Here is a 16,683-nt window from a genome sequence, read left to right on the forward strand (position 1 = left end):
CTCAACTTCGTTTTTGGCCAACTAAATAGTAATGCCACACGTTGTACTGAGTCATGAGTTGGTGTGTTTAACTTTTGCTAGCGAGTCTTGAGCGGAAACAGTTTGTCCTCCAAACTGGAAAGTTCAAGGTGGTAGGTTCAATTCAACAGTCAAAATCAAGTCCTAACTGGCCTCACGACTCAGGTTATGCTTATAGGACTCGAGCAGTGGAAGTTAATGGGATACTAGAAAAACATATCCTTCTTGCCTACATCGTGAAAAACGTTGACATCTGTGACTTTTCTTTTGGTACAGTCATTTGCGCACACATTTACACACTGTTTCAGGTAAAGACAGTTAATGTAAAACATTTCTAGCAACAGCACTGATGACCACTGTATAGACTGCAGGCAAATTGTGGCCCTGGTGAGTGATTTACGTTGGAAATGTACACATTCTTTAAACCGTCTGAGGCTGTTGCAGAAAAACTACCTCTTACCTTTGCAATCAGAAGGCCTCTGAATGTAGAAAACTGAAGTTTTATTTTAGTCGACAAACCACAATAAGATGCTCCATGGATGACCTCTCTGTATGGAATTTAGTTCCTCCCACTCTTTTGTGTTTAGCTTTTCTCCAAAGCTCATCAGAACTAATCCTATTGTCAAACTTTTTACTCAATCCTAATTTCTCTCTCTCAATCTGTGTGTGTGTGTGTGTGTGTTTGTTTGTCATCACCCCCATTGCCTGGGATCCTCAGGGCAACCCAGCTGCCCCCCTCCAAGCAGTCAGCCTGTTTGGTATCTTTGTCAGTCATTTTGAATGAGACTTTTTATACATGAGTTAATTCATGTTCAACAAATACACATTTTTTCCCACAGATGAGTACTTTTGGCATCCTAAACAACACTACAGGCTAAATTGTCGTAGTAGTGCTGGGGTATGTCCGTGGCTCCCTGCACACACCCGGGAATATAATTAGTTCCTTGAAATCAACACCATTTTCCTGTCGAACTTCAGAATTCACGTTGTAGAATTGTGGGGGTGGGGGCCAACCTTAATTCGTCATGTAGGTGGCAGCCCTGATTCCAACCCTATTATTCCAATGACATTGTCTGCAGACACGCAATGAAACCAATCTCTGAATGAACAATTAACTTTATTTTTGGCGGATTGAAACAGTCATTGAAGGGGTTTTAAGTGACTAGTATGAGCATTATGAAGGGGTGCTGCAGGAACTCTTTAACACAAAAATGCATTGTAAGCCACAAGAGTCCATAAGAAAAACAGGCGACAAGTGGTTTTAAGGAAATAAAAGAAATGCCATCTTCTATATAAAAAAATCAGAGACTTCATTTGTGCACTCAAAGGCTTTTCCTTTTGAACTTGTAGTTGAAGAAATAACGCATAGATATGTTGACAGTCAGGTTAAGACATTGAGCCAGACGTTTTTAAACCCTCTCAAATCTTACAGTGCTTTGTGTTATACCTGAAGCCCCATGGAGGAAGGATATTGATGCTGTGGCTCATATTTGGACAGCTGTTTTCCACTTTCACTACTAAACAATAGTGAAGTTAAAGCACACAAAGACCTGAACACCCTTTGTGAACTCTCCTGTGACTAAAATCAAACAGGAGGGTTTCAGATAGCAGGTCATGATCCTGTGAGAAGGAATTGGACACTTTGACTTAACTGTTACTAAATACAGAATGTACTTATCATACTTTGTACACACTGACACACACACTCAGCACACACTGGCAATCCTCTCTCACAGAGTGAAATTAGTTTTTCTAGACTGTAAAACACTTGCATGACGCGGGGAGGTTTCTGGTCATTGCTCCTCTTTGCTTTTGCTACGTGCTTCACCATCTTCACGAGGGGATCTGTCATCTTCAGGTGTTGTGCCGAAAACGGAGCTGGTGCGTTTCAGGGCAAACACCCCTGCATGAAGCCCGCCGACATTCACCCAGACAGTGGGCAGTTTCCTCCACAGCCCCCCCATCCGGGATATCGCCTATCATGGGCAGACAGACAAACAAACTTATAACACATCCAACAGCGACGGGATTTTAACTAAATCTGTTATTTTTCTGTTTACACTTCCCGCTACAGGTCCCCTTATTACCTATGCATCACATAGAGTAGACAGGTCAATACTTTCATTTAATCTCTGACAGGCTGAGAAGACTGTGGAGGTCTTTCTTTCCCACTGAGCTGTTTGTGAGTCATTCATTCCCAAACCTCCTCTAACGATACAGTGGTTCCAAATATCCAAACTGGTGTCACCCAAGGAGTGACTTGGCTTTCTTGTTCATGTTGGTTCATGTTGACCGCTCTGTTCCCGGCAAAGGTTTTCAGATACATTGTTGTAAGAGGAAAAAACTAAAATATCCTTGTTTGGTGGCCAGAATATTTCTGGCAAAGGTTCATAAACCTCTAACTGGTATCCAACCCAACCACAAAAAAAAACAAAAACAATGTCAATAACAAAAATTGTTACCTTTAAAAAACATTTCTTGTCTTGGGTGAGCAAAATTGCTTTCCCTGTCCCAGGTCGACACACTCGGGCCATTTCTCTGAGGCATGATGGGTAGAGGTCCCAGTTTTTCTTCCTGGAGCCAATCCTGCAGTGACCACAAGCACATTCTAGAACAGCCTCAAGCCCTTGTGCCAACAACAGTGTGTTCCAACACTGACCTAACGCACTAAACATACAGTGTGAATCAGGGCTAAGTCTGCAGCTTATTTACGAACTGAGCAATGAAGTGGGAAGCTGTGGCCAAGCCGCAGGAAAGCACCTCTTTCCGAATGGCATGTCGGTGACAATGATGTCCACTGAACTGGTTCTCATGGGTAAGTGGCACAGGTCCCACTGCACCGTGTCCACAGGCAAACCCGGGGCACTGCTGAAGCAACAGAAACAAGCATAGACAATTCTAGAGAGCAAAAACAGTCAATGTAATAGAAACCAAAACCTTGTATATGCAAGAACACAAATATAAACCTCCTTGATATAACTTTCATCAGATTGTCGTATACCCTTGTGTTTGTGGGGCCACGTATGTAGCATGTTAATATGCATATCTACTTTAACGCTCACCTGCCGCCATCTTGTTTCCTCTTCTGAATGTAATTGATGTTATTGACAGTGCGACTGACAGCCATGTCATTATTGTCTCCCGCGACAAAAAACGAGTCCTGCCATTCAATACATCCCTAAATAAACAAATATATTTTGATATAATTAAAAAAAACTAAAACAAACACAAAAAAAACCCAAAAAACGAATGTCAACAAGCTGCCCAACCCTACCTCCACTGGTATTGCTCCAGTTCCACACATTGGATCGATAATGACGTCAGACACCTGGGGTTGACACAGCCTGTGTAGAAGCCACAGAAATTAATTAAGCACACTACAAACCAAACATTGACTGAGTTTGAGGGGCCAGAGTGTTAATCACTCCAGCACTTACATTTCCCATATGGCTGCAACCATCATAGGAAGCTCTTAACTACGATGTTCATATAACAATACGTGTGCATTGACGCCATGGGAGAACTGATGACCTGAGCATGCCGTAGGCCAGCGTGGAGCGCAGGGTGGTGGGGCCGAAGTGGGTGATGTTCCTCCTGTGGAGACTCTCCTCCGTCAGGGCGACGCCGATCACCATCTCATTATTGTGGATATTCAACAAAACCTGGTATGAAGCAAAGGAGCAATCATGGCAAACATTCGACAAACAAACAGACATGATAATCATGTACAGATAAAGTGATCTATAAGATCCTTAAACGGTAAAGTGATCAATAAGCTAATGAAAACTACTGGAACAAAAAAGCTATCCCGTTTGAGCTGAGCGTGAAGCAAGTACATATTATTGAGTAAGATAAAAATTAATAGAGATCCTAAATATTCCCAGTATATTTACAATGTTGCCAATCACAAAATGGGTGGCGTTCTTTTAAAAATCTCAGGAAATGAGTGCCAAGACCTATCAATGCATACCATTGTTAATTAGCTACCTTGCCTGTTTTTTTTTTAGATTTTGAACACAACAAAAAGTTGAGCTTAAGAACAGTTCCTTGCTGTCATACCTCCACATCAAACTTTGTCATGTCGGCCTTCCACTGGAAGAAATCCTGCACCGCCCCACCAAAGTCTCTGGCTGCCTCGTTCGAGGCGAAACTGTGTTTATCACCTGCCCGACTGCATGTGACCCGGAATTTGAGTGGCTTAGTGGCATCGTCCTCTAGCTCCTCTTCCTCGTGGCTGCTTGCTCTGTCTCCTTCCTTCTCCTGAGGGGCATCTGATTCCTGCTGGACCTTCTCGGTTGTCGTGACGACCGAATCCCCTTCGTCCATAGCAGGGACAGGAGCATCCTCTCCCTTGCTAGGCTTGGGCTTTGTATTATTCCCTCCTCTCCGCCGCCCCCTACGTTTCTTCAGTGAGTTGTTCATTCTCCAGACCCCCAGGGCATCGGCCCAGGGCAACTGAGATGCCAGCTGCATAAGGTCAGACAGGGCCTCCTCCTGTCAAGTGATGCTTGGTGGTGAGGGCTGCATCTTACCAAACACAAATACTTAAACTTCACAAATTCTTTAACCAGAAAAAGCTAAGGTATGCCTACCTTTGAATCTTTAAAGGGGTAATTTTCAAACTCCTTGACGATAACAAACAGGTTGTCCACGGACTTTAAATGATGCACCTATAGGATGGTACATAGAATACACTTATTTCAGTTATAGTTGACACACTATGAGTCTATATTGAGAAAACTTTATACCCATATATTGTATACCCACTAAGCCATTCTTCTACTTGACAATGCCGCAGCACTAATTGATGCTATACCTATAGAGCAGGTCACCAAAACAAAACTGTTGGGAGTCAAACTTGATAATCTGCTTTCTTGGTCAGATCAAATTGATGATATTGCCACAAAAAAGGGAAAGACATTGCGTGTGCAAGTTAGTTTCCACTGGTCTTTTAGTTACCCCAGCTCCACACACAAACTATTTGTTAAGAACTGTTCTCTATAGGGCCTCTGATATGGAATAAGCTGCCTGTAGACATAAGAAAGAATAGCGCCACATATAAGGTCATTAAGACGTGATTTTTTTCAGACCAGATTAATGAGTCATTGTTGGCCTATCATGTAATTGTAAAAGTCTAATTGTGTTTTTGTAAAAAAAAAAGTACGTGTTGAAATTTTTGTCTATGTGTATTGTTTAATGTATACTCTCTGTATTACCTGAATTTTTACTCTCCAATGCTTTTCTCCTTATAACCTGAACTGCTTTAACTTAAATGTATATTCATGACTGACCCCAGGGAGACTAGCGACCACTTTGTGGAAGCTAATGGGGATCCAATAAACAATAAACAACAACCAACCAATACTTTATGCTTTACAGCTGCCTACTCACGATTTTTACCCACTATGAAATCTTGCATGCATCCTTGAGTGTATATTCGCCAAATGTCCCCCGTAGAAATTCTCTTGAATTGAAAAGAAAAGGGCGGAAACCCATGGAACAGGTCTAACCTATTTTTAAGAGATGATTTCCAATTGTGATTTTATTGCACATCACTGACACGCCTATCTACAGTTCCATTGTTGGTAAATACTAGAATTCACACTTCCATGTTATGCCAAGATAAACACAACAAGTAAGTTCATCTGCAAAGGAACTGTAATTCAGTGGTAATTTAAAGAAGGTTTGTTCATAAAAGGTCGAGAGTCCACATCAAAAGGTTTATTAAGCATAGACTGTCAACATATTTATATTTACCATTTACTTGGAATTATTTGGCTGCAAACCATATATTAATAAGATGATCACTTTCTTAAAAGGTGTGGAGGTACACATCTGTAGCTTTTGTATTGTCTTGCTCCGTTTCCAAACCTGTTACTCCAATGTTCTCCATCAGAGGAGGAGGATGATTTCACAAGAATAGATGATGCTTTCAAAAAATGGAGTGGACAGCATTGCAACACCACATGTGCGCTCTTGTTACAACATGATATAGCTGGTGAGCCAACGTGGAACCATAAGTGCAGCCTACGTGCTTTAAGGCATGCTCGTCACCGGATCAGCCATGTCACACCACATGAAAGGATTCAAACACACAAAGTGGAGGCTGGACTACCGACAGCTCCAACAAATACCCTGGCTTGACTCCAACACCTCTGGACACAACCCTTCCAGCAAAGAGCAGCTGAAAAAATAGTCTCTGAAAAATGGCAGAAATTATCTCCAGATATGTGTACAACACTTGTATCCTCCATACGATTTCTGGCAGGGCGCACTCCTGGTTTGAATCTTACTTCACTGGGCGCTTGTTCAACGTGGAATGGCAAGGTCAGCTGTCTGTACCTCACTGCCTCACCACAGCGGTGCCCCAAGGCTCGGGGATGGGACCACTTCTCTTTGCATAGTTTTTCCTATCACTGCTACGCCGATGATACACAACTGTAGCTGTCTTTTCCTCCTGACAACACCACTGTCTCTGTGCGGATCTCGGACTGTCTTTCTGATATATCCGTATGGATGAAGAATCACCACTTACAGCTGAATCTGACTAAAACGGAACTGATGGTCTTTCCAGCCAAACGGGTCTTCCACCACAACATCAATACCAAAATTGACTCCTTATCTCTTGTTCCTTCCAAAACAGCAAGAGATCTCGGTTTCATTATTGATGACCAACTGACATTCACTGCCCACATTGCCTCTGTCTCCTGGTCTTGCCACTCTGTTCTGTACAACATCCGCAAATTCAGGCCGTACCTAACCCAGTATGTCACCCAGCTGCTGGTGCAAACCTTTTTGAGCTCCCGCCTTGACTACTGCAATGCCCTCCTAATGGGCCTCGGCATGCGTGGTACACTGGCTGCCTGTAGCTGCTTGCATCAAGTTCAAGTCACTTAAAGCGGGTAAAATAAGTATTGAACACGTCCCCATTTTTCCGGGTAAATATATTTACAAAGGTGCTATTGACATGACATTTTTTACCAGATGTTGGTAACAACCCAAGTAATCCATACATACAAAGAAACCAAAACAAATACATACTGAAATTGAGTTATGTGTAATTATGTCAAATAACACAGGGAAAAAGTATTGAACACATTCAGAAAGGGAGGTGCAAAAAGTCATGGAAGACAGCAGCTGAAATCTATCAGTAATTAGAAAACAACCCGGCCCCTTGTCAGTGCAAATTAATATCCCAACTGATTGCCTATTAAAAGGGGTCTTATTACCAAGGTGTCACACAAAAAAAACATCTTTGGATGCCATAATGCACACCATGTTTGGAGAACAAATGGCACTGCACATAATGAACAGTGAAGTTTGGAGTTGGGAACATCATGGTGTGGGGCTGCTTTTCAGCATTCAGTACTGGCAAACTTCACATAATTGAAGGAAAGATGAATGGGAAAATGTACAGATACATTCTTGATTAAAATCTGCTGCCATCTACCAGGATAATGAAGATGAAATGAGGGTGGACAATTCAGCAAGACAATGAACAGCCAAGGAAACTCTCATTGGTTTCAGAGAATAAAAAAATAAAAATAAAAAGCCAATAGCCAATCACCTGACTTAAATTCAATTGGAAATCTATGGAAAGAACTGAAGATCAGAGTTCATAGAAGAGGCCCACGGAACCTTCAAGATTTGAAAACTGTTTGTTTGGAAGAATGGGCCAAAATCACACCTGAGCAATGCATGTCGACTAGTTGCTCCATACAAGAAGCGTCTTGAAGCTGTCATAACCAACAAAGGCTTTTGTACAAAGTATTAAATAAATATCAGTAATCATGTTCAATACTTTTCCCCTGTGTCATTTCACATTATTACACATAACTTAACTTCTGAACTTATTTGTTTTGGTTTCTGTAGGTATGGATTACCTAGGTTGTTACTAACAACTGGTGAAAATTTCATGTCAATAGCACCTTTGGAAATATATTTACTGAGAAAATTTGTGACGTGTTCAATACTTATTTTTCCCGCTGTATGCTTGCCTACAGATTGATTGCTGGTTCCGCTACCATCTACTTAAATGCTCTTGTAAGGGCAAATGTTACCCCCAGGATGCTGCATTCGTCTAATGAGCGTCGTTTAGCACTGCCGCCGGTGCAAGTACGTCAATCTAGACCAGGGGTCTTCAACCTTTTTCAGCCCAAGGACCCCTTGGCTGAGAGAGACACTGAGCAGGGACCCCCACCCCCGCCACCCCAAATTTGGGCCTGATATTCATATATTTGATTTGGAACTAAGTGTCAGTCACACACACACACACACACACACACACACACACACAAACTCCCCCTACACATGTTAGATAGAATTACACTTCATCTGTGACACACAACTTCTTTCAATCTATTCTGGTTATTATTGACATTTGTTCTCCCTTACAGTTAGGCCCAATTTACACACAGGTTTTTGCGATGTCGGCACAGCCGACATCTGTACACCGACAGCTTTTTTCAGCGTCTAAACGCAAATTTAACTGTCGGTGTGCCGATGTCGGCCGAATTTCAGCCGACAGCCCCGTACCATTCGCCCGACAGCCCATCGGGAGTCCCCGACATCTTCAAAGTGCGTGTAAACGCGACCCGACATCTGTAAGGCATATGACAGACAGTGTTGCTAGGCAACATCGCTATCAACAGAGGCAAACTGAGAAACTTCCTGCGGTGTGTGTAAATGCACCCCGACATCTACGTGCAGATGTCGCGAAGATGTCGCCGACATCGCGAAAACCTGTGTGTAAATTGGGCCTTAGCCATCACTCTGTATTAAATCAGGGAGGGACAAATGATTGAGTAGTTTGAGAAGCTTAAGTAACCTATGGCTGAAATATCTCATACCTAGTGAGAGATCTGACGTTCGGGAAATTATCACTCATGTCTTTGGCAACAACATTCTCCCTATGACGCATACAGTGCGTCATACATGGCTCTTGCACCGTCTGTGCACATCGTAACAAATTTTCGCCAGGCTATATCATGTTCACGGGGAAAAAAAAACTAAAGCTGAACGTCGTTTGACACATCGGTGGATTCATGTAATTGTAGAGCATAATAATGCAAAATGGCTTTTTAGGTCTGAGCTTGATAAGAGGCTTTTAAAGCTAGCTCGCACACTTTGGCTGATTGTCTCATCAAGGTCAGCTTGCCCTCAAAAGATTTTAAACGGGAAATATGAAATGTTTTTTCTTTCAAGTGAGCATGGGATGTCTTTAAGTGTCGTTGCAGCTTGGATGGTTTCAAAGTTTTGTTTGATAGCACGGAAGAGCAAACCACGCACACTTGCTTTGTAGGTAAAGCCAAACTTCAGATAATTCTCTGAATATTTACGTGTCTTCTCCCGTTTGCGCTTTTGGCTGTTCATGGAAGGGGTGTTGGCATCCTCTGAAGGTAGATAATATGAACCGCCATCAGTGGTGTCCGACGTGGAGCTTTAGTTCTGAGAAATTACAACGATCCATTATTTCAAATTATATGGTTATGGAAGGTAACGTGTTTTGGCACCAGATAGCTAAATGTAGCTAAAGGAGCATATATTGACATGGTGATCAAATTATCCATGAAGGCTCATGGGTAGCCTTTGTATTATTTGTAACGAAAAGAAAGCATTTTTTACGTTCTGTTTATGTTTATGTGGCCTTTGGGACGTTTTACATTTTTGGAAGAGGGGAAAAAATGCTTCAGATGAAATAATTTGGCGGACCCACTGCAGTAGCTCCGCGGACCCCTTGGGGGTCGCGACCCCCCTGGTTGAAGACCTCTGATCTAGACCAGGGGTTTTTAACTGGTTTTGTTCCAAGGACCACCATTCAGACTAGAAAGTATTCGCGGCCCACACATGTACCTGCACGCACGCGTTTGTAACCGCCCCGTCGCCACGCCCCCTCCCCCCCCACAAATATTTTGCCTGTAGCACTTGTCAGTTTTCGCTGAATATGGGTATACATTAGTATATTTCAGGCCATGTGGCTATTCAGACTATTTAGATTGACATATTTTTCTTATTTGAGAAAGAAAATATCAATATAAAAAACTATTTAATGGTGAACTGATCAACATAGGCTCATGTCGCGGACCCCCTGCAATGCCGCCGCAGACCACTAGGGGGCCACGGACCCCTGGTTGAAAACCCCTGATCTAGACTCAATCGTAGTTTCACATTGGTGGAACGAGCTGCCTAGTGCTACCAGAGCAGGGGCATCCCTCTCTACCTTTAAGAAGCTATTGAAGACCCAACTCTTCAGAAAGCACCTCCCTTCCTAACTTGCACTTCTACTAGTACTTAACTTGCACTTAAAGCAGTTACATTCCCACACTTTTTTTTCTAATTCTTATGTAAAATAGCACTTATTTTTACACTAGGTCTCTATTGCTCGTAGCTTGACTGTTCTCGCCCTTGTACGTCACTTTGGACAAAAGATGTACTTATATTGAATTCCAACTGTGGGGCCTGTATTTTAAATATAGTGAATCTAACCTTATAGTTATTAATTTTACATGGGGGCAAAACACCCTACTGTTCAACTTCAAAGTAATGAAATAACTGTAATAATTTGACATTTACGAGATTGAACAGGGGTGCAGTCACTTCTGTTGTACGGTGTGGCAAACCCTCTGTCAAATGCCTGCAATTTCTTTGTCCCATCCAATGTAACTGACGAGAGGAGTTAAATGTTTGTTTTGCTAACGTGGTGGGGTGCAGCGAGCCCTGCTGTCCAACTATAATCGTGTAACGAGGATAATTAAAGGTTGAGCTACTACCTGGGTGTGGGAATGTGTTTGAGTGTGTGTGTGTGTGTGTGTGTGTGTGTGTGTGTGTGTGTGTGTGTGTGTGTGTGTGTGTGTGTGTGTGTGTGTGAGAGAGAGGGTGAAAGCAAAACTCGTTTGCAAAGTAGCTTCATGCTGTGATTTTAACCTTCATTTAACAGTCATGGGAACTTAATGTAATAAGGTCCAATGCACATTTAAAACCAACTTGACATGACTTGCAAGGTTGGTAGAGCGTGAACACTGACATCAGGGAAATCATGTCAAAACTTACCATTGGAAGTTTATCTGTGGATATCTCAAAATATATTCTGCCCCGGTCTTTACTAATTCTTGCTTCAGCTCCGATTTTCTCTCCGACCTCTTCTGCAGCAGTGTGTTCGAAACCAGTGGGAACTGTTGCACCAATGGTAACCGTGAAGACAGACAGCCTTTCCCTGTCATTTGCCAGGGAGTTCGCTCCTGTACTGAGATGTCCATCGCAAGACTCATTTTGTGTAGACATGGTCCTGTAGACCGAGAAACGTCAACGTCAAATACACTCCAGTCACTGTTGGTCAATATGAGAAGAACTTAGAGTATCTAGATCGTATGGCTAAAGATTGTGCTTGTCGTACAACATTCAACAATTTAAGCAAAACAGACCTCAGTTCTAAACAAAACAAGCCACTCCATCAGTTCAATTAACAACGGAATATGTTACATTAATTGCAAATGTCTTTCGGCTAATTACCCACAGTCCACTTACGACTTACGTTAGGTTTCCTTACGTTAGGTTTCAAGTTTAAGCTAGTAGAGAGCTATCTGCCCGACGTTTCAGTCTAATTTGATTCGAATAGATATGTAAGTTACACTGCTTGTATAACTCAAGGAGGAAATAGCTAGTACCAGTCGAGTGACGACTAACTAATTAACTACCGAATTCCACAATAAATGCACCTCATCCCTTCGTATACCGACAAAACCATGTGGTTACTGTATGCTAGAGACCGTGCAGAGGCAAGACACATACGTCAGGTTGACCCTCGCCGACAAACTGGCTTCCAAGATTAGTTGGGTTCGTTAAGCTGTTCTTCGTTTACCTGTTGTAATATTGTCGAGATTGGAAATAGGTCTACATTAGAAAAGAGTTTGCGTTTAACAAAATAAATAGTTTTGTCACGATCAGATCAGTTTACTGAAATCGACAATCTTGAAAAATATGTTATCTTTCATGTAGGCTACTGTCTAGAACTTCCGGGTTGTGACAAAAAAAGAAGTTTCATTAGGTCCCAAGACGCAATTTGTATGCTTCCTCGGTCCTACAGCTTGTGCCCCGGAAATCCTTCCAAGATAAATCATGAAGAACGCAAAGATTTTAGAATACTAACCAAGATAGATCCATGGCACCGATCTCAACAACTGGCATGAGCAACTTTCCTTCTCGCCCCATCAAAATTGAAGCCAGCTCGGCGCCATACTGTTGGGACCAGTTATGCGCAAAAACTTTTGATGTTCCTCAAAGTCTTCCTTGGTAGGACAGGTCCTTCAGAGGCTAGGCAATACTTCTTCTTTGCATTATGAGAACAAACAATGGAACAGTCTAACGAATGTGAAGGTGTGAGTCACTGGAAACATTTCCTTTATTTGTCAAATCTCTCTTTTCCTTCCTTTCATGAAAAATTAGGAAGGAATGTAATTAGGATGGAGGAATTAAGGACAGACATAGCTACACTCATGCATCACTTTTTGCATCACTCCTCTTGCGAGATCCAACAGACGTGTCATTTATTAGCCATTTTATAGGCTTACAGTATAGGCTATAAGAAATTAACGACTCTATGATAAATCAAAACATAAATTGTACTGTAACCATTAGGGTTGTTGCAAGTCTGTGGAAATGATCAAATAAGCTACATTTAAAGAAACAAAGATCATTCTGTTGCCTGTTTAGAGCAGCAAAATATCACACCTCACTAGCAGGATTTGTTCATAAAATGACTTAAAGTAGCCTAGGTCTATCTCAATATAGTTTGTTTAAAACAATTGAAGCTTCTCCTTCTTAACATACGTTTTATAGAGGTTGGAATTCATGTAGTTACCCATTAAGCCTAGGTTATGGATTAAAATGGAGACCTCTGCAATTGTGATGCTAGCCTTTAATAGACAAACAAACTAAATGTAGACCTCTGTCACTGTCAATGTAGTGCAAGTCATTGCAACTGGTTATTTGTTTCCTCTCTGACAAATGCATCAGTAGAATTAATGTTTTGATTGACTGAATGCTTATTTCTTATACGCTGTATATAACAACAGTTCTGTTAAGTCTAGGAGAAGATGTTGCTGTGTCATCAGTCATTGTCTCCTAAAAGCGATGTGGAGTTATTAAAAAAGGTTTCAATAGAAGATGCCCAAAGGATGTATCTTACTGTATGAATGGCACGTTTGCCTTTTTAAAAGTTATCTTGTTTGGTTGACCCCTCTGGCCAATTAGGTCTAACCCTGCTATCTGACTTTCACACAATCAGAGCGTGTTACCTTTTTGGCACCACGCCCATTTTCTAAGATGCGTGTGGCCAAATTAACCCCTGTCTATTTTACAATGTAACAGCTCCTCTCGCAGCCCGTTTAAATAAAGCCATTCATATCCCATGAGTTAATCCTTGTTCATCACAAATATTCCTGCGGTACCCATTGTAAGCCTTCTGGAGATTTTTTTCTCTTCAGCAGATGGCACTGTTGTGTTTATTTTAGGGATTATTCTGTACACAGGAACTATTTGACCTGCGTTAAGGCAATGTACAAAACCCTCATTATATCTCTTATTATATTGGGATTACATTGAAATCAGGTCCTACATAATAAGGGAGAGCAAAAATCCAAATCACTGTACAACAAACATTTTTTGTTTGTTTAGAATTTAAAAAAATTATGACATTTCTTTTCTCACCAGAGTTTGTATACACCATTTGTTTTGTACACTTTCTGGCTGTGACAACAACATAAATGTTCACAGAGTTTAAGATGCTTATGATTTGTTTGTTTATATAGAGGGCTGACATAAATGTTCTGATTGCCTCAACGGTAAATCCAGAAACAAGATTCCAGCTGCTTCAGAGAGATCCAAAGCAAACAATTCCAATCCTAACTCATGGTATACTGTACAAAACAGTTCAAATTGCTTCATCACCAACAACTCTTACGGTTACTAAAAGTGTTGTACTCTGATGATGTCTATTTGTGACAGTTAGGCATCATGATTGCCCTTACAAACCATCTAAAATATAGAGCAAAAGACAAAGCAACGACAAAGCAGCTCAGGTCATGTGACTGGAGTTCTGTTGTCCAGATGGGATTGTTTGTTGCTCTCGGCTGGAAATGGGCCTAAGGGTCTGCCTGCAAAAATCACCACCCATCATTCCCATCCTGCAGAACTGTTGTTATCCACATAAGCAAAGTACATAAGTAAGTCTCTTGCCTAGATGAAGTTTACTTCTTATTTTTTCTGTCAATGTAGATTGTGAAGACAGAAAGACTGACACTAAGTATAAAGTCTTTGTATCAAATTTGCTGAATTAGCCTGACCTGCTTCTGTCCCAGAGGTGAGTCAGTGGTAAATGGCTTTCGTTTTGTTTCATAATTAGGGGAAAGACAGGGTGCTTGCCAAAGAAAAGTAGGCCCACTGGCATGGTTGCCTTCAGGACTGCATTTCCATACAGTAATTTCACTGTTTACAGAAACAAATCAGCCACACAAATACAGAACTATAAGTTTCTGAATTACTGTAATGGATCTGGGTTTGTCTCCATGTGTTCAGATAGTTTAATTTAGTAATTCAATTTGGTTTTATTAGTGGTTATAAAGTGTCTTTGTGCTGTTTATGTTTGAAGGTTGGATATTGAGGAAAGTCTCCCTTATAGGTCTTTTTTCACTTGAGGCTGTATATCTGCCAACCTTCATTTAGCCAGCCTGTCAATGAGTGTGAAACATCATTCACCTTCCCCTCTTTGATGAATCAGTGATGAGAAGAATAATGAATGTAGGCTGATCGCTTGACAAATTCAAGTCTCATATCCACGGGACCTGCCTGGGCCTCAAATACAAAAATTAACAATTGTGGCATACATGTCATTTATTATAAGAGGTTGAGATCTGCGCATTTCTCACAGCGTTTCCACAGCAATCCAGCAGGCTCTATAGTCTATACTTCTCCTGAGTCTAACTGTGCCCAACCCCCGTTTGACTAAGGTCAAGCAAATGACTAGATTTGTAATGTGGTCATTGAAGTATCTGCAGAGATATGGAAAATATCATGTCAGGATATCTGGATAGCTTAATAACAATGGCTATGATCCTTGAATGTCAAATTTGTTTTAAATTTAATTAGTTCATACCATTTGTTCTATTAATAAAGAGTTTCCAACTGTTATATAAGCAGGTAAGGTAGGTAGGCAGGTATATAAGCTATGTGAAGAAAATGGCTGCTTCCTTTTTTTGCTGGAGTATTAGTGTCACTTGATTTTGGAACGTTTAATTGTCATGTCTTGTTTCTGTAAAATAATTGATAATAAATACATATAATATACATTCATAATCATATAATAAATAATATTATTGATTTTAAGTGTATTGCACATGGCACACAGCGTTGCATATCCATGAACACAGGACCCCTTGGCTCTAAGGATGGCCAGATCTAGTCCTCCATTTGTGCAAGCAAAGCTTTTGAAGGAGAAGAAGCAGAAATATTATGAAAAATATGAAATATCTCATGCAGACAGACTATGTAGGTATAATTAAATTAACATTTTGTTTGGATTAGAAGGGTTTAGAGAAAGAATACGTGGCAACTTTTGAGACAGAAAGTGTTCCCGTGGTAATTCTCTCAGAGGAAGAGGAAAAAACACCAGCGGAAAATGCTGTCATTGCATATGACAGCGGGAAGAGCAGAAGTGTGCCTGTCAAACCCAGACATTCTTATTTTTATCCTCCAAGCTGATCTTTTTACAGGCCCTGCCACATCGCAAACTATCTGAAGACATCCTCCACATCCTCCACAAGTATCGGCAGCATTACAGTTTTATTGCCACTACTGCAGCAAAACCTGAGGAGGTAGACTGTGAAATGATAAGCTTAGTAAAAACTTTAAAGGATGCATCTGTGACCTTTGCTTGGACTAGCCTAAATATAGAAGTTGGAGATGCAGACTTTATTTCTGGAAAACATACCAAGTGATGCCTTTTGTATGCCTATGCTCCCTCACCATATGGTGTTGTAATGTCTGAACCGAGCAGTAATTTCGTATGACACCGTCATAACGTAATTGACTTAACTTCATGTACTAATGTTCTCCTTTGGGAGAGATGGAAAGCAGGTATTTTGTATTGTATTTTGACAGTAAATCAGAACCGGGACAATGGAACCACTCTATCGGCCTTGTGTCTAACCTTTAGTGTGCTGCCCTGTTGCCCTTCATCCTAGTCTTATTCATCAGCAGAAGAGACAGTAAAAAGACAGCCTCACAATGATGAAAAAAGCAATAAAGGATTTGCTGCTTTTTCAGTAGATGGATGACAGTTGGAGCGTAATGACTTTTACAGGTCTGTTCTTCTGCTGTACTATTGCTCATGAGGGAATAGATGACTGCAGTGAGAAATACAAAATGAGCTCTAAACTGAAAACCTTTCCTAAGTGAGCGTGACTAGTCATACATGCTTGAGCTCATCCTGGATGAGGCACTGCATTATAATCAATATATACTGTATATTTGCAGAGGCCCTGCTGCCTTTAAACCTGTGGGGAGAAAAGTCTCTATTTTAGTCAAGGCTAAGTTATCCCTTAAGCTCAAGAAGGCTATTGCACTTGACCTGGATAGAATTATTGAATGTAAGACAGATAATTATTATGATAA

At 41.1% G+C, this 16,683-nt stretch overlaps 1 protein-coding gene across 3 annotated transcripts; it reads right to left on the bottom strand.

Annotated features, from left to right (window-relative positions):
- Window positions 1-1,116: 1,116 nt before the first annotated feature.
- Window positions 1,117-12,006, bottom strand: thumpd3 (THUMP domain containing 3). Of its 3 annotated transcripts, none has more exons than XM_080845788.1 (10): window positions 11,876-12,006; window positions 11,068-11,302; window positions 4,611-4,688; window positions 4,078-4,512; window positions 3,550-3,680; window positions 3,293-3,362; window positions 3,081-3,196; window positions 2,779-2,886; window positions 2,481-2,604; window positions 1,117-1,994 (listed from the first exon to the last, which is right to left on the bottom strand). In XM_080845788.1, the coding sequence occupies exons 2-10, from the start codon at window positions 11,296-11,298 to the stop codon at window positions 1,812-1,814; spliced, it is 1,476 nt and encodes a 491-aa protein (XP_080701914.1). In that variant the 5' UTR covers window positions 11,299-11,302; window positions 11,876-12,006; the 3' UTR covers window positions 1,117-1,811. The 3 variants fall into 3 exon arrangements, with proteins under 3 accessions (XP_080701914.1, XP_080701915.1, XP_080701913.1); XM_080845789.1 differs by lacking the exon at window positions 11,876-12,006 and adding an exon at window positions 11,549-11,782 and having other exon boundaries at window positions 2,779-2,883; XM_080845787.1 differs by lacking the exon at window positions 11,876-12,006 and adding an exon at window positions 11,549-11,782.
- Window positions 12,007-16,683: the final 4,677 nt, after the last annotated feature.

This window comes from Sprattus sprattus (genome assembly GCF_963457725.1).
Source record: "Sprattus sprattus genome assembly, chromosome: 10".
NCBI lineage: Eukaryota > Metazoa > Chordata > Actinopteri > Clupeiformes > Clupeidae > Sprattus > Sprattus sprattus.